Source organism: Manis pentadactyla, chromosome 9, assembly GCF_030020395.1.
Source record: "Manis pentadactyla isolate mManPen7 chromosome 9, mManPen7.hap1, whole genome shotgun sequence".
NCBI classification, from domain to species: Eukaryota; Metazoa; Chordata; class Mammalia; order Pholidota; family Manidae; genus Manis; species Manis pentadactyla.
In genome coordinates, this window is record NC_080027.1 from 75,382,590 (window position 1) to 75,408,739 (window position 26,150).

General features: G+C 38.8%; 1 protein-coding gene across 16 annotated transcripts in view; it reads left to right on the forward strand.

Moving 5' to 3' along the window:
* Positions 1–26,150, forward strand: part of CD44 (CD44 molecule (Indian blood group)) — an 81,152-nt gene that overhangs the window by 41,396 nt on the left and 13,606 nt on the right. Inside the window, exons 4-15 of one of the 16 annotated variants that reach the window (XM_057507546.1) lie at positions 2,500–2,568; positions 3,298–3,531; positions 7,468–7,584; positions 9,644–9,775; positions 11,030–11,155; positions 13,645–13,758; positions 14,216–14,332; positions 17,012–17,140; positions 18,599–18,727; positions 21,738–21,839; positions 23,698–23,787; positions 24,624–24,830. The exons of 1 other annotated variant lie outside the window; for it this stretch is intronic. In XM_057507546.1, the coding sequence (XP_057363529.1) occupies positions 2,500–2,568; positions 3,298–3,531; positions 7,468–7,584; positions 9,644–9,775; positions 11,030–11,155; positions 13,645–13,758; positions 14,216–14,332; positions 17,012–17,140; positions 18,599–18,727; positions 21,738–21,839; positions 23,698–23,787; positions 24,624–24,830 (1,566 nt within the window). Of the gene's footprint in view, positions 1–2,499; positions 2,569–3,297; positions 3,532–7,467; positions 7,585–9,643; positions 9,776–11,029; positions 11,156–13,644; positions 13,759–14,215; positions 14,333–17,011; positions 17,141–18,598; positions 18,728–21,737; positions 21,840–23,697; positions 23,797–24,623; positions 24,831–26,150 lie in introns of all 16 variants that reach the window. 14 more of the 16 variants (XM_057507545.1, XM_057507547.1, XM_057507549.1 and 11 more) reach the window with 14 other exon arrangements.

A 26,150-nucleotide genomic window follows, 5' to 3' on the forward strand; every position in this document is an offset into this window, starting at 1 on the left:
CTGTAACAACTTAACTCCTAGAAGTCCCCAGTGCATTGCTGTTACCTGTAGTTGTGTTTGAATTTCAGAAGGTTGTTCCAGCCCTGCCATTAAGAACTCATAATCCAAGGCCCATTTCTGGGTCTGTGCAACATAACAATTCAGAGGCATTTCACAGGTTAGGCCAGATTTCAGTGGTGTCCCCAAAACAGGGTGACACTCCTCAGGATTTCCCATCCTGAGGTTGGCTATATTTGCCCTGATTTTCCAGTTAGGGAATCATTGGGAAAATATTTTGAAAACTATAAAAATCTAGAGAAATATTAATTATTATTGCCCCCCATGACTTTATGAATTCCTTAAAGTGGGGACAGGAACATGTTCATCTTTTTACTCCTTTTTTATTATGTGATGTGTCATGTATGTTGGGTAAATGCTTAAAATGAATAAATGGACTGATGTATCTGAAACTTCCTTTAATTATTTCTATGGTGTTGCCTTTCAGAGTTGCTTAAATGTGTCCTCATCTGTTTATATCTGCAGAAAGCTTTGGGGGTTAACATCTTAACTATGTTTACTAGAAGAATGGAACCTAGGGAAATTATATTGGTACTTTTTCCCCCCTTTTTCATGCAGTTAACAAATATTTATTGAGTGCCTTTCTGTCCCCATCACGCATAAATGTTCTGGCCCAGACAGATAAGGTTACTACTCATCTTGTAGAGCTTACATATTTCTATGGAGGTGGGTGAACAGCCATGGAAAGGCATCGGGAGATGTACTGTGAACAGCCCTCAAGTAAAATGAACCAGATAATTTTAGATAGCAGTAAGCCTGAAGAAGAAATGAAAGCAGATGACATGTGCTGATGATGGGTGTTGGGGGTGGTGAGGGGCTGGTTTCGATCAGATGGTGAAGAATGGCCTTACCAGGGCCCTGACAGTCTGAAGAGTTCCTCTTCTGAAAACTTTTTTAAATCAGACCTTGCAAGAATGACTTTTCCTAAAATCTTTTTTCCAGTGGAATGTATAAAGCTGCCAGTTAGTTTCATTCTGAGGCCAAAGAAATAGGCAGGTAAAAGGCATTCCCTTTGTCTGTAGAAAAAGCTGCTCCTAGGAACTGGGAAGCAACCAAACCCCATTTTTTTTGATGTTGTGAGTACTCAGTGATTTATGGCAGGACACTTAAAATACTTGTGATAACAGCCTTCCTAGTGATAGCAGCTTGCCTGCCTGCCTCCCTTTAACCATCCACCCAACCACCCATCCATCTATCCCTTTCTTCCTTCCTTTTTGTCAAGAAGCAACTCTGGGAGAAACCAACCTATCAAATAGGTTGTCGTTGTATATTAAAGCATGCACACACGTGCACACACACACACACACACACACACACACACACACAGTATAAAAGCTATAATGAACAAATGGATCAAGCCTTACTGTAACAACAAAGCCGATTTAAAGCTTTCTGGGGTTTTAGAGCTCAGCACAAAGTCTAGCTACTGAACACAGCATTTAGGCATGAATGCAACAGTTGATTAAAGCATTGTGCAGCCTCTTTTTAGGACACAATGGGTGGCATGCAGGGTGGAACTTTAAGTACCTGTTTGCAAAGGGCTACTAGTAATGTTGGTGGTCAGCCCACACTGCAGTCAGAAATCTTTATTCCCAAAGAAAGAGGAAAAGTAGAAGATAAATGGAGGAAAAATGAAAAGAAGCCAGAGGGGCCCATGGTGAGGCACACCAAACACTGCCTCAGAAATATTCTGGGCATCTAGCCCAAAGGTAGACAACCTCAGAAACGACATGTGGAGAGGCAGTCTATACAGTAGGTGCTTAAGGAGATTAGTTAAATTAATAAAGAAATTAATGCATTAATAAAAAGACTAGAGATTAGTTTGTTCCTAAATGTTTCTATCAAGTAAATTCTTTGATTGTTATAATCTTCAGATTCTCATGCTGTTCATGTTGATAAACACTTGATTGTATTTGTCTGCCCCAGTTTTCCATCATTTCTGTGGTTTATTGGGATTACACATGATTTTTCTCATTATAGTTCATACATTTCTTTATAGTTTTTAAATAAACAAAAACTTAAATTTTTAAATTTAAGTTAAAATTGTTTAAAATTTTTTTAAACGTTCCCATGTTGCTTTTATAATAACAAACTACAAAAATTAATTCTAATGCATGCTTCCTCAGAGAAGGACTATGTCATTTGCCATGTACCCCAGCGTTCCACAATGATTGATATAGAACATGTATCTTTGTTAATGAATGAATTCATTGGGGTGGGAAGGTAAACACTTAAGCTTCCAAATAATGTATGAAGCTAAACACAAATAAAAAAAAATGCATCACAAAGGTCAGAGACGTTCCGAGGAGACTTCAACAAGTTTCAGGAAAAGAAAATTATTCAGGGTAAATTATAATAAAACATCTTAACTAATGAAATGAACATCAGTTTTGCTCATATTTTGTAGAGTTCTCATGCCTTTTTTTCTTTTCTACCCTATAGCTCCACCTGAAGAAGATTGCACATCAGTCACAGACCTGCCCAATGCCTGGGAAGGACCAGTTACCATAAGTAGGTGCCTCTTCTAACCTTGGTTGAGTTTCCTCATTCTTGCACTTTTTGTTTTATGTTTGAATAGAATCAGTCATTTCCCTAAGGCTGGGGACACTGGCTACGATTCACTGTCTCTTCCTCTTTTCCTGTGACGGCTTGAAACTGCTCTCTGGTTTACCCTAATACACTGTTCCTCAAACTTCAGTTATTCGAAAACCACTTTCACGTATTTTTCTTTTGCATCTCTATGTACACAGCAGTATCACTTTACATTTTCCATTTCATTGACCCATTTGTTTCTCCTTAGAATACATTTATTTGGGAAAAAAATAACTACAAATGGAAAACAAGCATCCCTAGTCATAAGTAGAAAGTAACCTTAAAAATAAGTTAAATGTAGGAAAAATTAAATGATGTTCTCAAACTCTAGCTTCTAAAGCCTGAACTGAGTCTGAGCTAGGTTCTCTCGCATAAAGGAGAATTAATAAGCATTAGGATTAGAGACATTGCAGCCCCCCAAATTTTCTGTTTGGTATAGCTGGAGTATTGAAAAGTAATTACAAAGGGTATAAACTTCCTATATGTATTTAATTAGGGGTTGTTTTGCTTAATAAAAAGGAAAAATAGCTTTGAAGTCACCCTTAAATGATAAACCACAATCTTTCCCATACTCAGAAAATGTGTATTTCCTATGCTCAGGACTCGACTCAGCTGTCACGTTCTGAACGTGCCTTCTCTCTCTCCCAGCTATAGTTAACCGTGATGGCACCCGCTACACCAAGAAGGGTGAATACAGAACAAACCCTGAGGACATCAACCCTAGCAACCCTACTGATGATGACGTGAGCAGCGGGTCCCCTGGCGAGAGAAGCACATCAGGGGGTTACAGCATCTTCCACACCCTCCTTCCGACTGCACACCCGACCCACGACCAAGACAGCCCCTCCGTGTCCAGCCACCCAGAGAACACCTACACGACCAGTAAGGAGAATGGATCACTGTGCTGCCCAGTAGCCCTTCTTTTGCAAACACACCTCTGATCTTCCAAGCGAAAGGCACTCATGTGTCGGTTGTCCATTGTCTCTGGGATTTGGTGACATCCTCTGGGGAGGTGGCTGTTGTAGTATTTAGTGTCCTGTGTGCACTGACTGCTACTGCCTACAGTTTTTTTTTTTCCCCCACCTACACCTGTTTTTCTTACCTTGTGATAAGAGGTGCCATACTGGAAGTTTTTTAGAACTTCCTGTGTCCTCTTGTCCCAGGGCCATGATGACAATTGCAGCCTGCTAGAGAAGCTCTTTTCATTTTTGCACGTTTCCCTCTTATTCTTTTGTTTTCATCAAGTTGGGATCATCAGGTATGCAGACTATTTCATCCAGCTTCTTTTTTCAGCTAAACTTTATATTTTTATGTTGTAACCTGATTTACACTCATATTATTGATTGTATAATATTCAGTCTTATTCATCACCCATGGTTTCCTAAACAATTCCTTTGTGTTTGGTCTGAGGAAGCATATTGGAAGGGGTTATCTTATCAAATTAAATCTGCTTAATAGTTTTATACCTCAGCCTCTAGGGGAAGGCTCTTAATTCTTGCATGGACATGTGGGTAATTCACTACTTTCGGCCTGCAGGGGGGAAGCATGTAAACATCGTTTAAATTTCTTGTGCCTTGCTGACATTGGAGTGTTTGCATCTCCCTCTTGTCTTCCCCTTCACTTCCCTCTTTGCTTTTTTTCCTATGGTTTGTTTTAAAACAGGTTTCCAGATCCACCGCATTCCTGCTGCAGAGGATTATTCAAACTCAAATAGGGCATCTGCCTCCTGAGTAACTTGCCTAGTATGGTGTGGATTTTCTCTTTTCCTGGCTGTGGCTCTTGAGGGATGGGACTCTGATCTCCAAGGAGTGTGGCCAGAATTTACTGGCTCGTGAATGCTCAAGACAGAGCCCTTGTCACCCAGGAGCCAGGGTGACCTCCAGAACACTATGATTTAATGGGAGGTTACTTGCTCAATAGTATTTTAAATTTCTGTTTGCTTTCTGAGGGGGTGGTACCCATAGACTGGGGTTCCGGTCAGTCTCTGCAGATTCTTGGAAGCTTTTCAAAAGGCAGATATGCTTTCCCAGATGAGTGGCTCTCTGGAGACTGTCACTTCATGGTCTATGACCCTGTGGACAGCCCTTGAGAGAAGCTTCTGTACACCAGGCAGGCAGTGCTCCCAGCTGTTTGCTGCTTTTCGAGTTCCTGCCTTTGTGAAGTAGCTTGCCATCAGGGTGTGCAATTTTGTTAAATGTTGACAAACAACAATTAGTGGTCTCAGCAAGAAACAGATCAGGTCTCCCACAGAGTACCAAAATTTTCCACCAAAGAACAAAACCATGACCAAAGCTATCTTGCGGGAACTAGATAAAGTTAACATTCAAGCCAGTTATAGCCTATATAAAATGATATTTCACATGTGCTTTAGAAACAGTCACAAAGACATTTTGTGAATATTCATGGCACATCTTTTAAGGACTGAATCTTTCCTGCCTGAGTGAGTTAGTCAGCAAGTGCATTAGGAGGACCAACTATGTACCAAGTGTATTCTAATGTTTGGGACCCAGGGGTAAGCACCATTAGAAAGTAATACTGAAGAGAGGTAAGGATTAGGAAACTAGTCATTCATTTAACCAATATTTGAAGTTGATGTTGCTCTAATTACCTTCATGGAGCCTATACACTGTTCAGAAATCAAGAATATTTTTGCTTTAAGACTTAATGAAAACATAGCTCACGATTTGGGCTGAGAAAGGAGTTGTGCTTTCCTCCTTTCAGAGCACTTGGCTGAGTTTCTTTTAGTAGATTCAGAAGGGAGAGACTCGAGTCCAAAGCTAACGAGAGTGAATGAAGAGCTCTAGGATCCATTGAGGCCACTGGCAACTCTGTGTAAATCAGTTCATGCAAAGAAAGGTGTTGAAGAAAACAATCAGGTGGAAACTTGAACATAGCATATGGCATGCTAGAGCAAATTAGCACTGATAAATTCCTAAATGGCCCACATTTCCTAAGCCCCTGTGAGGAGATTCTCCAAACCTTATAACTGTTGGACTGAGACCTGGGACGTAGTGAGAGGGAGTGATTGCAAATCCTCCCTAATGCATACAGGAGGGCGGAGGTCAAGAGGAGGCCCAGCTGAGTATAAAGAAGCGCTGTCTTTGGCTTGGCTGGCTCATTCCTTCCTCGAGGTCCTCAGTGGGTGGCAATAGGGAAAACCAGTAAGAACAACCATCTGGGTAGGTTTTGACTCCCAGCAGGCTTTTTGTTATAAATGTTATATTTGGAAGAACCTTTACGGAGGCATGTTGTCTGCCTCTTTTTTATTGGTAATCCAGAATTCTTTGGAATCCAGGAACCTAAACTAATCCGGGAAGTAGATTGCTGCCTTAGAATTCTCTATTTCTTTATCTTCTGGGTGTCAGAGAAACATATATATATATATATATATATATATATGTATGTGTGTGTGTATGTATGTGTATGTATGTATACATACACACATACAGTCTGGCATGGCTTTCTTGAGTGGGGAAAAATTGGAAACTCTGCTGGCTAAGCAGTAACTTTTTCGGTTTTTCCCAAATCTCGTACAACTCCTTTCAGGAAGGCAGGACTAATGCCTATTCCTATCTTGCTCTTGTATGTGTTCTTTCTGTTGGGTCTCTTCCTTGTGGACTATAGGGTGAGAGTGGCAGCAGTTTGGCATCTTTAAAGTTTCTGAAGTAAGAATGGGGCATCTGCAGATTTTCAGGCAGATGCTCAGGTTTATCTGAAGGTGTCACTAGTGAAATTGGCTCCCATTTCTCTACTCTCTACTCTCTGTTATGTGCAAATATGTCCTTTTTTGTATAGAAATATATTGTGCAGGTTGTTGACTTTTGGTGTATATAGAGTCAAAAATTTTAATCTGGAGTTCATGGACTTCTAGTAGGTTCAGTGATTTTCTATAATGTATTCAAGAGAAACTTGGAATAACCTGCAGAATTTTGAGAAGTGTATGTGTAAGGATCATCTTTTTGAGGACAAAGCCATAATTTATATCAGACTTTCAAGGGGGTGTATGACTCAAAATGGTTTTTAAAAATCTCAACTTCTTTAGATGTTTATCCTAATGATCTTTGCCATTCTTCTTCTACAGGGGAACATTGGAACTTGAGAGTCAAATGGGAAATTGCAAATTGCAAAATTATTACTGATTACCTTTTCTTTAATTTGAATAACATCCAGAATTTCTCTGATTTGGATAGTTTTGTTTCTTTCCTAGAAATATATTCTGAATTAGAATTAAGAATGATAGAGAGTGATAGATGGATACTTGAGAAAACTTTATCTAATTTCAACAGTTTGAACACACACCCTTTGCAAAGTTCCTACTCAAATATAAGACTTAACTTAAAGTTAATGAGTATGGGTGGAGCTTTGAAATGCCAGTTGTCATCACAAGCTACCTTGGTAAAATGATGGCAGACCCAAAAGATACAAGCAAGCACCTCTAAAGCTACTCTAAAAATACATGAATGAAAACAACTTTATGAAATGTGCATCAAAGACCTTCAGTTCATGGCTGGGTCACTCAGTCATAAAATCTCTTTTCCATCACAGGTTATTAAGTTCCTACTTGATCATTCTTCGAGCCTGTATTCAAGGGTTACAATTTGAAGAATGGGTACCACTGAATTGATACCCATAGAGAATTTGCATCTCTGATGCTACCCTAAGATTTTAAGAGATTTCAGGAACCTGGAAGATAAAACTGGGCCTCAAGCTTTCTTTTCTTATCTTCGCTCTATAATAGATACAGACATTAGATACAGAGCTGAGAGTAAAGGCTTTGTAGAAAGATCTTACTAAATGATATTTTCATAATTGATCCAGTTACTTCAACTGTGCACTCAAACAGCCATACAGCAACTCAGGAGAAAAATAACTGGATATGGTCCTGGTTTGGTAATTCACAGCCTAAGACTCAGGATCAGACAACAGCGACAACAGGTAAACTGTTCTGACTTTTGCTTCTCCGTTGTCCTGATGCCCAGCCTTTCAGTATTAAGCAGAAGGACATCCATTATTATGCCGGAGTTCCCTACTGATGCTCCGTCACCATCCTTACTGAGAATAGGGTCTGGTACCGTTTCAATTATCAGAGAGGCCTGGGATATTACTGGATACCCCTAAACATCCTACTTGTTTTTCCTTTGGCTGTGTGCATATAGCATTAGAATTATTTTTCCTTCAAAGGCTTTGATTAGGAGATTCCTTCAGAAAATGTCCTCTTGGAAGAAGTCTATTAGACAATGAATGCTCCTATTTTGTGCTGATATAATTATCATAATCAATAATAATAGAGGGAAATACTGATTTATGGATGGCAAGTGTAGGCCCTGGACTTTTGTTGGACATCTAAAACTTTAACTGTAAAGTGCAAGAAGTGCCCTGTTGCTTTATATCAGCATCTAAGCCTCTAACAAGCTCCCTGGATGTTTGACTGTTAAATCTAAATCTCTATAAAGTGTTTGACTTGAAAGCTTTCGTGAGAAAAGATTCCAAGTCTATAACAATGGGATATTATGAGTGTATCTTCACTTATTAACTTAAGTTGGTGGAGGATATGGCCATATTTCAAAATAATTAGGAATTCTTTCTGCAAAAGAAAAGTAATAAAAATGGTCATCAACATTTGTTAAGTGTATATATACTTATAGTGTTATGCTATGATTGCATATCCTAGTGATTAAGATAATGCTGGAGAGAAAGGGGGGAGAAAGATTAAAGAATAAAGAATATTCTTTTTAAATGTTTACAATGTTTATCTTCATAGGACAAACATTGTGAAGAAAAGCTCTTCTCATCAGTGCTTCATGTTGAGTCATTTCTGGGCTTTCTTGAGAGCTGAAAAAACGAAATCAAACTCACCTTCCTTTTGTATTTGGGAATTTAATGATGGTTTCTGCCTCAGTTGGAAATTTTGCTGTTTTTCATCTACGGTTATCTAATATTTTTCTGATGCACATTATGGTTACAGAAATGGCAGTCTTTGGAAGTTTTTGAATCAGGACTTCTGCTTCTGGTCTTAGGAATGAGGTCACTGGGTCACTTCATCTCTGTCTCTCTTTCATTATTGATCATCCTATTTTCAAATACTGGGACTCAGCACATGCCGTCTGCTTCCCAAAATATGGTGTTGATATAAAATGTGACCATGGGCAAAGTTGCCAGAGAATCTGGACACTGAATGAAGAAAAGTGGAAAGGCATCTCCTTCAATCTTCTGCTTCATATGTTGTTCTTCCATGTGTCTGGGATGCTGGGGTTGTGTGTCTGGGATTGCTGGCAGAAATATCATACCCTAAATTCTTGGAGAATGATATTGATTAGCCAAGATAGAATGTGTAGAAGATGAAAGGCTATGGCTCTTAAGAGCTGGTTTTTAGAATCGTAGACTCTCAGATTTGGAGAGCATCTTAAATGGCATTAGTTCAATGAACACTTCTAATCATTTAATCTCTATGCAATTTTCCTGCTAAGTGATCTTTCTGATGGTGGAGAACATAATACTGTATGAACAAGCTCATTGTTGGATAGCTCAGATTATTATCTTTTCAAATCCAACATTTGGAAAAATATTCATCTCCCTGAAATTCTCACCACAGGTCCTGATTGGCTTTTGGGAACACAAACAAAAATTAAATGCCTCTTCTACATTATAGCCTTTCAAAATTCAAAGACAGCTTCTCAGGTCCTCCTTGAGATCTCTCTATTGTTTAGCCTTTTTGACTTCAGTAAAGTCGAGGTCTACCCAGCACAGTTTTCCATCTTTAAGATGAACAGCATGAACCAGATGATATTTAAGTTCCTTCCATCTCTGACATTCTATGAATTCCAGTTTGGGCCTCTGAAAGAATTGGAACTTCTGTGCTTTTTCCCTTTCTCTCTGCCATCTATATCAAGTATAGATGACTTTCTTGGGTAGTAGAAGAGTAAGAGCATATACAGTGCTATTTGTTAGGACCTGATAATTAACCTTTCAACAATCAATCCGATTATGGTTACAGCAGCTTTGCTGAGCACTAGCGGTACAACTCCCAAAACAACAACCAAGAGGCAAGGAGCCCAGGACTGGTTTTCATGGTGGTTTCAACCATCAGAGCCCAAGAATCATCCTCACACAACAACAGTAATGGCTGGTAATGAGTTCTTATTATCTCATTTGTATGCTTTCTTGGCAATCTTCAATAATTCTCATTGACCTCAGAGATAGTGTCAAAGTCTAAAAGTCCATTCTGGCTTCACAAATGTTTTTGATGACTTTAGAAGGCTCATGAGCTCAGAAATCTATATTTGATTTATAGTTCTAATAAGCAGATTTCTTCCTTCTACTCTGGAATTAATATAACCCAGTAAGAGGCTAACTAGGGAACTGTGGTAAGGGCCAGGTCTTTCTTGATGACTGAACAAAATTTTAACTCTGAAAGATATCCTAAAATAACCCTATATCGTAAAAAGTTCTTCATTTTTCATGAGAAAATAAAATAGCATAGCTAAAGCTAACAAATTATAGAAAATCTCCATCAGTGGACTTATTCGTGGGGTTGGCACTAATAGTATGCAAAGAATGGCCATTCCAAAAGATAACATGAATTTCAAAATGTAGGAAACCCTTTTTCATCAGAGAGACATCTTCTCTGGTAACCACTGAAAAGAGGTGGAGGGTATCCATCTCCTTTCCTATGATTGCATCCAAGAGTAAGAATTTCTCAAATCTTGGCTACAGTCCACTTTAGCCAACACTTTTGATTAACCAGTAAATGTCAGACATGATTTCTTTGTTAACTGACTTTTTTTTTTGCTGTATGCTGAAGTACTGTTGGGAACTGCAATGTAGATTTCATTCGCATTCAGAGCTACAGTGATCTGATACTAGAGAAGATCAAAAGCAAATTAGCAAATTGTGAATACATCTATGGGATTTTAGGAGTGATTTAGAAAGAGAAGAACTAGGGTTTTCTGATAGTGGCTTGACAAAGCAAATAGGCACAGATGAAACCTTTCCATCCTAGCTACACATCCTAGCTTCACATCCTAGCTTTAGTGGCATATGCTTAATAAGTTAATAATAAATGCATCTGAAAGCATAGGGGAGTGTTTATTGGCCTGTTTTTTCTTTTTCTTTTTCTTCTTTGGTGGGGTTATGTCTGTATTTATTCTTTTAACTTCCTTAAAGAGAATGTTCAGTTGTAAAGACCAGAGCCAGTTATTTTTAGATCTATATATTAGCATCAGAGACCAGGCTATAAGAATTCGGGGTATACAAGTCAAATGTCTCAGTTCCTTCTTACAGTCTTGGGAATTCTGTTATATATTCTGTGCCTTATTTTCTTCCTTTGTCAAATGGGTTATTTGGCATCCAGCTCAGCCACTAACACAAGTCACCACAACAGGTACGGATTCAAATATCATCTCAGCAGGCTGGGAGCCAACTGAAGAAAATGAAGATGAAAGAGACAAACACCCCAGTTATTCTGGATCAGGCATTGATGATGATGAAGATTTTATCTCCAGCACCAGTAAGAATAATCAATTATGGTAGAACCATTTATGCAAGGCTTACCAATTAATCTGAGTGATGCCCGAAAATATCTGTCTTGGGAAATAGTTAATATGAAAAATGAGCATAAGCCTATGATCACACTTTCATTATACCTTGATGAGATTATGAAGGAAACAATAGATTTTTTTATAAATGGAAGCCAGAACATATTTGGATAGTATTACAGCTCTGAAAGGAGTTAAAGGGGAAAAATACTTTTTATAAAATTCCTAATGCCTCATATTCTTTTTGTTTTGTTTATTTATGCATTCTGTGCTACAGATTCTCTTTGACTTACTGAGCCTTCTCAGAGAATGGCTTAGTAAAACATTACAACAAATACTCATTGTGTACCTGCCGGGCCAGGTGCTAGGAACAGAAAGATGAGAAAAGCCAGAGCTCTTGCCTTCAAGGAGCTCATGGTCTATTGAAGCAATGGACTGGGAGAATATGAATGCGAGGGTATTAAAAGGTATAGATGATCTTAAACTGGAGACTTACAAGGTGCTAGAAAGGTTTAAAAGATGGGAACCAGAACTCAGGAGTTGTTTTAATCAAAATCTGGTTGAGGTCAAGAGCACAAATTCAGAGCCCTAACAAATGAACTGGGCACCAATATAATGGAAATGTCTTTTGAAAAGAAGGGCAAATGTTAGCTGAGTTTTAACAAAACAATGCTAATTATGAAAAATAAATAGTGAAACCACTGCATAATGGTTTCCAAATTTACAATTATAAATGGAAATTGAGTTGAAAATATCCTTTTTAAAAAGGCGTGCAAAAATATTCTGCCAGAATGACTGAGGTTCCTCTATGTACCTGTAATAATCTAAGACACTGCTGCATAGAGAGGACAGTCCTGAACCTGGCTCTATCACAGCTCTGCTTTTGCTCAGAGAAGGTGTTCCTTTGGGGTGCTACATGAGCTCTCTCAGGTCACTGAAGTTCTGTCTGTCCTACTGACACCTGAGAGTAGCATTCCCAAATAGTAGGGTCCGAAAATCACTTAGGCCTTAAAGGCATATGAGTATATGGCACTGATACAACAAATACTCAGGATGAACTGGATGCTTTATACTGAAGCTTTGAAGTGCTGTATTCCTTAGCCTGGACCCCTCTGCAGAGCTTAGTCTGTGGAACAAGGAAACTCTTTTTAGTAATTTCAGAAGAAAACCAGAGAACCCCAAACACTGGAGCTTTACTATTAACACTGTCTCCTGGGTTCAGGATGTAGACCTGATCCTTGATGTGTGATGAACAGTACAAATATGGTCTTAACACTTATGAAGCTAAACTGTCCTGGGTGGCAATCCAAACAGATCAACCTGAAAATAAAATGCATGATCAAGCTCCAGGGGAACACTTCCTGTGGTATTTTTCATCTCTGTGGCATATTTCCCAATTTCAGCAGGATGCCTCCTTTCTTCTGTAGGGATATGATAACTGACATTTTTTCATGCCTATTGAGAATGTACCTAAGAATTCTAAAGCTGATTTTCTTGTGAAATAGAGCTGATAGTATTACAGTTCTGAAAGGAGTTTTGCATTACTTGGGTATCAAAATAAAGTTTGAAAGCATTGGGATGGATTTGCAAATAACCTTTTCTCAAAAGTTACTGATCTTGATGTTGTCATGATCCTTCTGTTGGGTGCATCTCCTATTCCAGCCCTATCATTTGGGGTGACTGTATCAAGGCTTGGGGATAGATGCCTCTTTTTTTTTTTTTCTGGGGAGCTGCTGTGATGGTGGTTGGTTACCTGCAGTGTTTCTCTACAAAACGTATGCATCTTGTTTCTCTTTCATTGGCTATGAATGGCTTGCTCATGAAATGCTTTTTATCTGAAGAGAATGCCATAGGTGCTTGATAAACACTTGGAAATGTATAGCTAAATCATATGGCTGTTAAAGGTAGATAGTCTCTTTCTTAGAATCAATCATCCACTGGGAAACTCTGGCTGTTCACGGTGTTTCTTTTCCTACCAAAACGACTAACGAAATAAAGTGATCATCATGGTATAACTTTCAGGTATCCTCTTAGGCCGAGGATCTACATGTAGCACACTTGGCGGTGATGCAAATGACTGGGGCTGTCAGGTGCAGAGGGCCGTTACAGACTGCATGGATGCGCAAAGCTCTGACATCTGTGGTTCTCCTTGGTGGAGGGCTGGTGTTTTCAAAGCTTTTCTTCCATCTGCTGCAGCTTCTTTGGCTCCTTTGTCCGGAAGATCTCATGTTCTGACCCCAGCATTTTCTATGACAGAATGCCAAGGACACTGAGGTGCTTCACAGTGTGGCTGAATCAAGCTGAAGGCCCTCTCTGCTTTCCCTTCATTTCCACTCAACCATCTATAGAACCGGGTATAGATGATTCACTGTATAGACTAAAGAAGGGAGAAATTTGCAAACAAGTGGTGAAGGCTCAAGAAATAACTTTTTCCTAATTACTTCAATCATCATTATCACAGTTTCAACTACATCATGGGTTTTTAACCACCCAATACAGAACCAGGATTGGATGCAATGGAGCACAGGCCATTCGAGTCCAGAAGTATTACCTCAGACAACTACAAGGATGACTGGTAATGGGTTATGCATACTTAAAGATTTTTGTCTTCAAAGTCTATGATGTTGCAAAGTTCAATCATTGGGACACAGTGGGAAGTTTAGGTAATGTCTCATTACAAATTCCTAGTGAACTTCCATGAGAATCTTTAGTTCGATTTAGGAGTCATTTATCAATCATACCATTTGGGCACAAGATATTTTCTGTTACTTAATTATAAAAATGAATATGTTATGGTGCTTTCCTTGACAAAGTGGTTATAGTGGAATAACAGGTACTTATTAAGCAGTTCCATGCCTGTTGGTTTTCTCTTGGGAGAGGTTAGTGAAGTCACTCAAAAGTAGTGAGAGAAGATGCTCAGAGGTACTATTTAGGCATTGAAACATTAAATAGCATGTACTTTAATGGAAGAACAGAACCATCAAAGGTTGGTTGCTAAGAAGTCACAGTATATATAACCATCATCACGACAGATGTGGACAGAAGTGGCACCAGTGATTATGGAGAAAACTGGACCCAGGACCCACACTCTCCTCTCATTCACCATGAGCATCATGAGGAAGAGGAGACCCAGCCTTCTGCAAGCACAAGTAAGAAGGATGGCAGTCAGCAGTTCTGGCTTAGATGGGTTAGTGAGGTCATTCTAAAGAAGAGGAGGGCTTATTTTAGACATTGGCACATCTTCTATTTCCGCATTGTAATTTCTTTATCCCCAGAGCATGAAAAGCTGCCATATCTGCACACAATCTTGAGAAATTGGAAGAAAAAGCCTAACTTGTTAGGCTGCACAAGAGGCCAAAATGTTTTTAAAAAGTTAAAATGTTTTAAAAAGATCTGAAGTATGGTTTTTTAATCAAAGATTCCTAGAGGTTCCATTTGGGTGATTTGTATGTTCATGGTATATGATGTATTAACATATGATGAAAAGTGTGTTCTTTTGGTTCTTGGCAGTGGGGTCTGGAAGGAAAGCTTGACAAGTGCAATAATCTTTGGAATCCTTACTTGCTGTGAAGATCCTTGACGCAGCCGTTTTTTTTTTTCACATTCTGTTCCGCACTGCATTGTAGATAAGCATCCTTTGTACTCTGGAGGAAAGCCAATAGCCCAGATGACCTGTATTTGAATTCTGTGGCTGTTCTTCCTGTTTTTAAGCCCAGGGTAAATTTAGGAAGGTTTTGTTGCTGCTATTTCTACTTACATGCAAACATCTCAGGTTTTCTAAAATGATCTCAAGTCTCACGACTGGATTATGAAGATAGGATCAAAAAAAGTAAGAAGTATATACTCCTCTTCATTCGTCTGTCTCTCAGAGAGATGACTATCATATTTGGAATAAAAGAAGCTTTAGTTTAGGATAACATCTTGTAGCATTTTTAAAACTATGGTTCAACCATCATTTGCAGAACTTTGGGTACTCCTAAAGCAAAAGTAATGTAAGAAACAGCCACTTAGAAGCCAAAGAGAGAATCTAAAGGGACTTGGGAAGCCATGGTTTGAGAGATGTCTGCAGACAAGAAAAGAAATATTTTAGACATCGGCTAGGACATATGTCAAGTCCTGGGCATTGTCCTAAATTTGATATATGCATGAATATTATGAGCTAACAAAAGAGTCTTCTCATAGAAGAAGGAAATAAAAAAGCAAAAGTCTCTTCAGAGTGTGATTCTCACAGTGTATCTTAGAATTACTGAAGACAGTTTGTACTTAAAAGTCAGAAAACTATCCAAGAAGCTCAGAATTAAAAAGCATCATTACTGAGGGGAGTCACATAGCCCATTATCACACACACTGAAAATGAAGCACCCATGAATTTGCCTAATATGAAAGATGGGATCATCACTGGTGGACAGTTGGAAACTGACATAACAGCCCCTAACAGAGGGAAAGCAGGAGCTGCCGCAGCCAGTCTCTTATCAGTACTTGCAAAGCATAGAGATTCTGGTTGGTGACCTCTGGGCTTAACCAAAAGAGCATGAAAACTGCAGAAAAGAGCCAATCTTCATATTTTACAATGGAAATCATATACTCTGTTAGCTCATCTGTTGAAAATAACAGGGAGTTTCTGGGTGTTTAAAGGATTATTGTGCTTATAAACAGATATAGAAAGTGTGTGGTGTACATGCATTTCTATTTTTATTTATCTTTTCAAAAATTTCTGAATAGGCAGCCTCTGTCTGCATTAATTTTTCTTATTTTGTAATTACACTAGGTGGTTTTTCTAGCTTCATTATGTGGTAGTGTTTTAGTCAGTGGGAGGTAAAACTTAAGATTTGAGGGTTTCCTCCCTCTGGATAACCAGTTAACCCCAGGAACATTTTGGCCACTGCAAGGGTAAAGCAAGGACAATAAGTTTTAGTTTTTAAATCTCTTTGCTATTACCAAACTACAGGTATCATTTTCTAAAATAATGACATACAATCAGTTTTACAAGTTGCAAAATACCCTTTGGCTTGGCAAGTTTGCAAGCTCTCATTTTCTTGATGAGTTAAGAATTTACTCTTAGTTGCTAGAGATGAAAATTTCAGTGGCTTTCTGATTTTTCCCAAAGGCACCCGATACAATTTTATCCCACTCATTTGTTTCTTTTACAACTGGACAATTACAACACTGAGTGGTTGAACTTCTAAGCCTGTCACACATTCCTATTATTTATATAATGCCAAACACTGGCTAGGATAGTTTTCTTCTACTGAATTAGTTTTGTGAAAAAGTTATTTTGGCAACTTTAGATGCCACATTGACATAACCTCATAATGTGTCAGTGGAACAGCATCAAAGTCATTCCCAACATCTTTCATAGTAGGCAAATCCATGGGTGCTTCATTTCCAGTGTGTGTGATTATGGGCTACATGACTACGATCAGAGAAGATCTCCTAATTGGCTTCAATTGTCACATATTTCTCTTCCTAAAATCACTGGAGCAAAGTCCATTCTTTGAACAAACAGCTCTCTCAGACAGGATATATGAATCCATAGTCTCAGTAAAATAAGAATAATACTGGGAATTCTTAGACTGTGGTCTAGTCCTAACTTTGTATTAATCTGGCTATGGGATTTTGAACACATCAAAACTTCTTTCCGTCCCAGTTTTCCCCAAAAAAGATTGGGCTCTTTGATTTCTTACATCCCTTTCCGAATATCAATGATCTCTCTCCTTGGTGCCTTTCTTTCTTATATTCCCTTTCAAGTGTATAGCCCTTAAAGTAGAAGATATGTGTTGGTAAAGAAATCAAACAATAATGGCTCACAACTGATATTCTTCTCACAGCTCAGGCAACCCCTAGTAGTGCAACAGAAGAAACAGCCACCGAGAAAGAGCAGTGGTTTGAGAACGGATGGCCTGGGGAATATCCCCAAATGCCAGAAGATGACTCTCATTCAACAGCAGGGACAGCTGGTAATGGATGGTTTAACAGGCAAATGTGGGTGGAAACTTCTTTTGGGTTAAATATTGAGCACTGAGGACACTGAACAAAAAGACCTTGAAGGAATTGTCCCGAGATGTCAAAGTTCCTTAATAAATGATGATGTGGTCAACACAGAGCCAACCCTTAAATGCTTATATCAAATCACCTAAACAGGAATGCATATGAGCACATGAAGGACACACAGAGAATAAAATACGCCCTTGCGTTGGTCACCTTCAGAACTAGTTTTGGGCAGCCCCTAGTGAGACTGTAGCCTAGACTCTGATCTCAAAATACTTCGCATGTTCAGAATGACATGGGAATGCAGCACTCTGTGATGCAAATCCAGGCTTTACAACATGGTTCTATGAAACAGTGGGCTCGTTAGAAAGCATTTGGTCAGAACCCCAATGTTTGAAGAGATGGATCCTGCCATTTTGAGAAAAATACCTATCTAATGTCATTTAGCCCTTTTTGTCAGGTCTCTTTGGAGATTTGTCCTTGAATGTACAATGATTTCTTAGGAATACAAAAAACACACCTTCTCTATTCTTAAATTGTGCAGTTGTGGAAATTAGACTCGTCATCATCTCTGTGATGCCAGATAACTTGGCTCTGCAAGCTCCTATGCATGATTCTTATGTCTGTGTGACAGATATATATATAAGGCATCTTGCCTTATAAGAGAATGTGAATTCCATATTCTCACTTGGGTATCAGTGAGGAATATTCCATGTCTCCCTTTGCAATATAGACTATAATGCATAATATCCTTCCAGTGTGTGGCAACTTCTGAATGCATACCTGGCAAAGCGATGAATTCAGTGACTGGCTATGTGGTGCAGTTATTGCTAAGGGTCTACTATTAACCTTTTCTATCTATACTTTTCCATTGGCTCAGAATGAAGCAAAAGCATGTGCTACATTCTTATATGTCAGTTATGCCATAAATCCCATTGTTAGAAGGTAATGCTTCTAATGGATTCCATTCATGCTTTTCAGATGATTGGCATTTACTTTCACATTTATCTCATGGGAAGTTGTTATCTGGTTCCTTCTCTAAATCACTACCAGCCTAATGTGCATTTCACTGGGTTTTGGTTGTCCCAGAATGATGTGTGTGTGGACAGTTCCTCCTTTAGGGGTTGGTGGCAACATGGCACGGGTCAAGAACTACTTCTTCATCTTCCCTTGATGTCTATAACTCATCCTCTATCTACTGAAGGAGGCATTAATGCTTTTGTGTCCTGATTGCTGAGACAATGAGCATTAATGAACCCATACCTGCTGAAACATTCTGTGTCTATGTGACTTCCTGGCCCTCTATACCAGGAAGACGGTTTCATTATCTTGTCTAGAGAGTCAACTCTTTTTAAAAATATCACTGTATCCCTTGCCAAGTGTCAACTAACACTTTGACAATTGCTTGAACTGCATGCTCACAACAGCCTCAGCCCATGACAGCCATCCAAATCAAAGAATGACAACACAGCATCAAGACGACAGTTCCTGGACTTACTTCTTCGACCCAATCTCACATCCAATGGGACACGGTCATCAAACAGAAAGATGGATGGGTAATAACCCCTGAGCTTTTTTATATATTGTGATTTTGAAAGCCACCAAATAACTATTTTCTTAGAAATATGCCCTTAGTTTTAGATCAGTCTACTTTCCTAAAGAATTTGAAGTTTTTGCAAAAATTAATTTTCCTGGTAGGAATGATAAGCACATTCATCTGAATATGAAACCCTGTGGGATGAGAGGGAAGAATTTGGCAGCAGTGTTAAAGAATTAGTTCTAAAATGGTGGGAATGGAAGTTGTTTTCTCTGAAGAAAGAACAGTGATTTATTTTCTTTTTATTTCTAAGTTCAGGGTTTTTAAAAGAATGAACTGATTGACTCCATTTCCATTGCAGACCATTGCAGATCACAGAAATGTAACATTCCAAAGGATATAACTTGTCTATGGTAGCCAAATCTTAGAGGCCAAAAACATGAGTTCTCAGTCCAAACGAGTAACTAAGAAGCTCAGAAAACTTTATTATTTACTCTTACTACGTTTAGAGATAAAACCCTGTGCTTAGGGTTTAGACCACTCTTAGCCCTTAATAAATATTTGCAAATTTAGGGAAAAGACAAATTTACATAGGATGGAATCCCTGTTTTCTTAAATACCATTCTTATTCACCCATAAGCAATTAAAAAAAAACAGAATTAAATGAGAGAGAGAGTAAAGAAGATTCTAGTTCTATAAGAATGGAAGATTGTGATTTTATCTGACCGATTTTTATATTTAAAAGAAATTGTTTCTTTATCAGAACAGATGACAGCTTTCCTGAGAGAATCTGCAAGAGTTGGCAGCAGGTGGTGCCCCGTTTTCTCACTCTTTACTAAGTTGAAGAATCTATGTTCCTTACTATGCCCATGAATAGAGTTACTCAAGTTGTTTGTTTGTTTGTTGACAAGATGTGTTGATCACAGAAATGTAACATTCCAAAGAGACAAGCCAAATGAGCCAATAGAGAGATATGAATTTTCAGTCATAGCATTGAATGTATTAGTTAGATCCAAATTGCCAAGGGTATGCACAACACAAAACTCACTGAAATGAGTTCCAAGAGCACAATGACGATGTCTCTTGGTATCAAATTGAACAATGTTATCTCCAAAATGAATTTCATTTCCTTAGAACACCTGAACCATTATCACACCCAAATGTTAATGATCAGAAATCCCTTAAACTACCATCGTATGAAATACCTGCTAATGTGCAATGCATTATGGAGTCATGATGTACAATTCATGATCCGTGATGTTAAATAACTTAAAAGTTAGCTAAGAAAATAAAACATTTGGCATCAAAATATACCTAACAATACAAAACAGTAAGTAATAGATGCCAAACGAATGCTGCCAATAGGAAACACAGAAGAAATTCACAGGACCTTCCAGAGAGCAGCAGAGAAAGGTGGATTGGATTTAGCTTTTGAAAATTGGGTAAAAAAACCTGGGTAGTCAGAGAAAGGAAGTCAGGGAAAGTTTTTTTTAGGAAGGAGACTCATGTAAGGAGAGGCATAAAGGGAGGAGTTCTCAGTCCAAACAAGTAACTAAGTGGTAATTATTAGAAATTACATTTATGAACATTTCAGTGAAATGTCTGTACCACTCAACACGGTACATGTTAAATCCCAAGGAATGGATTTGCCAGACAGTGTGGATCCATCTGCCACACAGGAAGATGAGTCTGAATGGCTAGGTGGTGGCCATTATGTTGAGTGGCTAACGTGCAGCATGTAGACCCAGCACACATGTTTACAAACATGGCTGCTGGCAGCTCTGCTGATATCCATGGTGAAAAACCAAGCCAGTAAAAGAACTTCAGAATCAATATTAAGTCTCCATAAAATGAACAGAAAGAGATTCCATTAAATTGATAAACACATCAAAGACAATACTGTTGGTTTCAAGTGTAGAATGGCATGGTGGCTCTTGAACGATGCTACTTCTAAAATGGAAAATGAACAAGAATTCCTAGAGACCATAAACAGGACTTTTTCTAGGGGAATACCCAGTTGGGGTTTTGATTTGGGTTAGCCTGCCTTTCCTCTTTTTTGAAACCTGGGATAATAGGGTCGACCATTTGTTACCTTACAAAGATCTTGATTCTCTTTTCTTTTTGTACGTAAGGTCTGCAGTGTAGCTGTGCCCAGTATTCCAGCATTTCCTGCTGGAGTCATCTGGAACTGCTTAAATCTCTCCAGAGGCAGCAGTGTGGGTGGACTTTGAATGGGAAAGCCAGCAATAGTGATGGTGGTTATGGATTGTTTGACTTTTTTTCACTCAGAACTTATTTCCACAGCATTGATTTGTGGTAATTATTAGAAATTACATTTATGAACATTTCAGTGAAATGTCTGTACCACTCAACACGGTACATGTTAAATCCCAAAGACACCACATACTTAGCTAAGTTTACAGGAATAATGATTCCCTGACACCACTGTTTCTTGTATCTTGCCCCTAAATATTCCCCATACCCTCTGTTGAGGTAGTTTTGAACGATGATTTTATGTTTTATTTGCATGTTGACGTAGTAAAGCCAAAGAGAGCCAAATGAGGGAAGAGATCTATAAAATAAGTTCTTTTGCCAAGTAAGAGGCTGTGGCCAAATGGTGCCCGAACCAGTGCACCTTGTCTTTTCTCTATGCGCCAGATCTTATGTGTCTGTAAAAAAGGAACTGTGCATGGATGGGACAAGTGACACTTGGATTGTGTTCCTGTCTCTCTGCAACGCTTAGGAGGCCTATCATATATGTGCTCATTTTGAATCCCTCCATTCTAAGCAAAAAAACAAAAAAAAAAGTGCCTTTCATACAACTGAGCCCTTGAATGAAAGCTGGTTATTTCTCATGATGCTCTTTTGAAGAAACAATAATCTATACCAGTTCTGGAGACATGTATCAATATGTGTTTTCTTTCCTCTTATCCAGGTTTGAATATAAAAAATAGTTTGGGTATAGACCTTAAACCACCCTGGGTCGCGGTTTAAGAAATTGAGCAATAACACTGGTTTAATTTCTTCAGATACAGACCCCAGTCATAGTACAACACCTCAGTCTTCTGCAGATCCAAACACAGATTTGGTAGAAGACTTGGACAGGACAGGACCTCTTTCGATGACAACTCGTAAGGATACGACTCTCAGTCCCTTTGTTGGCCTGTATTCCTGCTTCAGCTCTTGCTCACACTGGCCCCAAGGCACAGCTTGGTGGTGGAATGGCACAGTCGGTGTGGCTCAGCTCAGCCCAGGGTGCAGGAGCTGTCTTCATTGTCTAATATTTTCTTGGTGGGGCTCTTTACATCTGATTTTGTGTTCATTCTTGGTGTTTTCCTTGTCTAATATTTTCTTGGTGGGGCTCTTTACATCTGATTTTGTGTTCATTCTTGGTGTTTTCCAGATTCGATGACTTTATGTTAAGTAAGTAAAAAAAAGGAATGTGGAACTCCACTCAACTTGATTTTCCTTCCCTAAGTGGTCATGTTAGTGAAACCCAAGGCCACACTACAACAGTGGTTTTTCTGTTTTAACTAACTGTCTCCTTTGATTCCCATCTTTCCTCCAGCCAAGATAAAGGAGAGATAGGGCTGCTTTAATGGTTGTGAAAAGATATTTTGGGACCAAAGTATCATAGAGAACACCCCACATCAGCCCACAGAAGAGGGACAAGGCATGTTGCTGACAGCTGACAGAGGTGGAAAGGCCCAGGAACAAAAGAGGAACATTTGCTAATATCTCTTCCTGTCACTAAACATTTGGTAGAAGTAATGCTAACCTTCTAGCAGCCTTGATTTCTACTCTATGTATAGGGCTATCTTAGAGATCAGCTTAAAGTCATTCATAATTTCTTGACAGAATATGAAAGAAATCCAGAGCTGAGAGGGCCTCATTTCATTGCTCACTACACATAATGGACAGAGTCCTTTCAGGGTGAGCACTTTTAGGCAAAGGAAAGTATCAGCAAACATGGGTTGACCATCAAGAATGTAAATAGCATAGTGTTAAACATCAAAGGAGATGCAGATAAGCCTAAGAATGTGTCTCTGGCAAATGGAGGGTCTTGTATTTCCACTTCATGTCCCTGTTGACTTTTGTTCGATGTTGGGTTGGGATATAGTGCATATCTCTCTCCCAGTTGTAATGTTTACTTGGTGGTGGACATGGCTTATGGATGTGCTTTATGAAGTGCTTGCACCTGTAACTCAGAGGTCAGTACCTCTCTTAGAGGAACACCAGAGAAATCAACTCAAAACAGTCAAAGTGATTTCAAATACGGGCAATGGTTCAGCCTCAAATTGATATATGTCAGTGAGGGCCCTGTGTTTGCCCAGGCAAGCGTTTCCTGACATTTCAGTGCAGTGATGAGAATCCTCATCCACAGATAGGAGCAAAAACCTACTAAAAGATTAAGTCAGTAACTTTAATTGAATATGCTTTAGAAGGGACTTAGTTATCCTTGTATAAATTTGATCTGAGTTACTTGAGCAGCTTATTCTGTATGAGCTTCTCTTTCTTTTATGGTTACAAGTATGCTGCCTGCTATCATGATATCTATTTCCCTACAGTTACACTTTTTGCCCCACAGCTAAATGCTCTTGATTATTGTTGGAACACTGGGATTCCTTGTTTTCTGTCTCTATGTTCTCTGGTGTTCCTGAGTAACTGGGAGCACTGCTACAATTGAGGTGTATATAGGGCCAGGGTGCTCCTAGGTGAACAAAGTTTGGCTCAGGCTTCACCTTGGGGCTTTACTTTTGTTAATTGTACTGAAGAAAGGTCCTTGTAGAAGCTGATTGGTGATGAAACAGAATTCTGTTGTACGTTTCCACCAGAGGAGAATGAGATGAATCAACCTCAGTATTCCTCAGTCTACCCATCTGGTGCTCCTATCACTAGATCTTCCCTATCTGCAGGAAAGAGAGGATTCTTTCATTTGTTTCGAAGGAAGCTCCAAATTAATGCTGGATTCATCCCTCATTGAAACAGAGCAGAGTCATACTCAGATCTTCTCTACATCACATGGCGGCTTGGCAGAAGATAAAGACTATGCAGTGACTCCCACTTCAGCATCTAGCCGTGAGGACGGTAAAGCCTAGTTGGCTTCAGCTATTGATAAAAAAAAATCAATAAATTTTGGATGTTTTTGCAGTGTCTTTGGTGGAGGTACATCAGTCGGCTGTCATTATTCAATTACTTCTGATCTGAAGGTGCAGTTGGTGATGGTTCTCTGATTTTTCTGTTTTGCAGACCTCTTAGAAGCTGTTGTACATTAAGTGCAAACTCAATTTCTTAATCTTAAAGGCTGGGTTTCTTAAACTCTAGTGTTAGTGCTTGGTTTAAAGATAACAGATCACTTATACATGACTTATAATTGGCACACAGGTTTAAATTATATCACTCTCTATTTTCCTTTTATTAATAATATTTTTCCATTGATCCTCTGGACCATAAATCCATGGTGCTATGACTTTCCTTCTGGCAAAGGAAAGAATAACCCAAACCCCAGGTCTCTGAAAACTTGCATTTGCTCTTGCAATTGCAGACAGTATAATTTTGCCTTTCAATTCAATGCTGTGTTTCCTCCACTTCATTAAAGATGGGTCCAAATGAGTGAAAACTCAAGATTATCTAGTACCTGAGTTCACTTCAAGGTCACAGTTGTCATAGCATACACCTAACTTTAATAGCCCAAATGCCTCCTTTGGGTATTAGGATCACGAAAATCCCTTCCGTTGAGTGATGTCCAGTGGTGTCAATTGCAAAATATTGATTCTGTTCAATAGTGTAACTGCAGTCTTTTGCTCCATGTTCGTGAATAACAAGTGGGAAGCTTTTGCATGCTCTGAAGGTGAGCACATGATGGGTAGTGGTCTTATAAATGTGGGTTTACCCTTGATCCCACCTCCACACAGATAGGAATCATGGCAGAGGTGGAAGAAGAGGTGGAAATCTTCCTGAAGACTCAACTGCTTCAGTGGAAGGTTATACTTCTCAATCCCCAGACACAAAGGAGCTCAGCACTCTCATCCTAGTGACCCCAACTTTGACTGGGTCCCCCCGAGTTACTGAAGTTACTGTTGTTGGAGATTCCAATGTTAATCTTGACCGTTCCTTCTCAGGTAACCTAGCCACTTGTTATCTGGTTTGCTTTCTCTGTGGAAACAATACATATTTTCATATTACAGGGAACATTTCCTGTGATTAGACTGACTTGTGATATGGGAATGGCTTTCATCACAGTCATCATTCTAGTGCACGTCAACTTAGATTTGGGCTAGACAAATTATGCTTTAATTTGCCAGTGAGGTTTCCATTTATTTTTGTGACTTAGTTGTTACGGTAGAATTTCCTTGTCTTCTTCCTGATTTTGTGATATATTCAGTTGAACCATATGAAATTGATATTCTTACAGGTCAAATAAATAATAACAATTTCATTTCATTCCACTAATATATATTGTCTGTTTAGTAAGGTTTTACCCAACATGTGACTAATTTCCATATCTTAATATCTTTGTTCTGATGATCTGAAATCATTATCTTTTATTGGTGGTGAACTGGTGAATTTTACTTCTGGTGAAGGGCTCCTGGATATACCTCTTCTAGTTAGGCACACTTAAAACTTTATGATTTAATCTATTGTTAATGAAAAATCCACTAATAATGAATTTCCCTTGTAATGGCAAAGGATGACTGGAGATGATTTATTCAGTTACACTGGACATGGACCTCAGATGAGAATGAAACTTCTTTTCTCAAATAAACAGTCCTCCCTACTTCTGTTTTTCTTTGCTACTCAATTTGCATTAAGAAACTAGCATTAAAGAAAAGGGAACTGGTAAATACCCACTCTGGCTAAGAAACTCAATCGAATTCTCTTCTCCTGGTGCCAGTTATTCAAATGCTTTTTACCACTCAGTCACTAAGGCAGATTAAAGGTTAGTGATTGTACATTTATATAAAGCCAATGACAGCTATGATGCTTTGACTGACAGTGGGCTACAGAACATGAATGCCTCATGCTCAGCCTCTTTCCTCTGGGTTGCCCACCGCATGGCAGAAAACAGTTTTTTCAAGACAAAGCTACTTACACCCTTTGGCTCTTCATTCAGCGTGGTCTGCACTCTAAGTAGCATTGTCAGTGTTCTGGAGAAATTAATCTTGGAGCACTGCCTAGTTTCTCTTGGCAAAATAAGGCCTGCAATGCAGTCTAATGAATTTACATTTTAAATGGCAATTTTAAGTTATAATATCTTACTAAAGACCATTCATTAGTAAATAAAATACCTTCTACAAAACTGATATTCACATATGATTGCTTTCTTCTACATTCCTCAGTGAAACAGAGAGATTTTCCATGGTTCTCCGCGGATTAAATGATTTGTTAGTGATCCGACTGTCATCCTTGGTTTTCTTCCAAAACACTGAGATAAGGCTCCC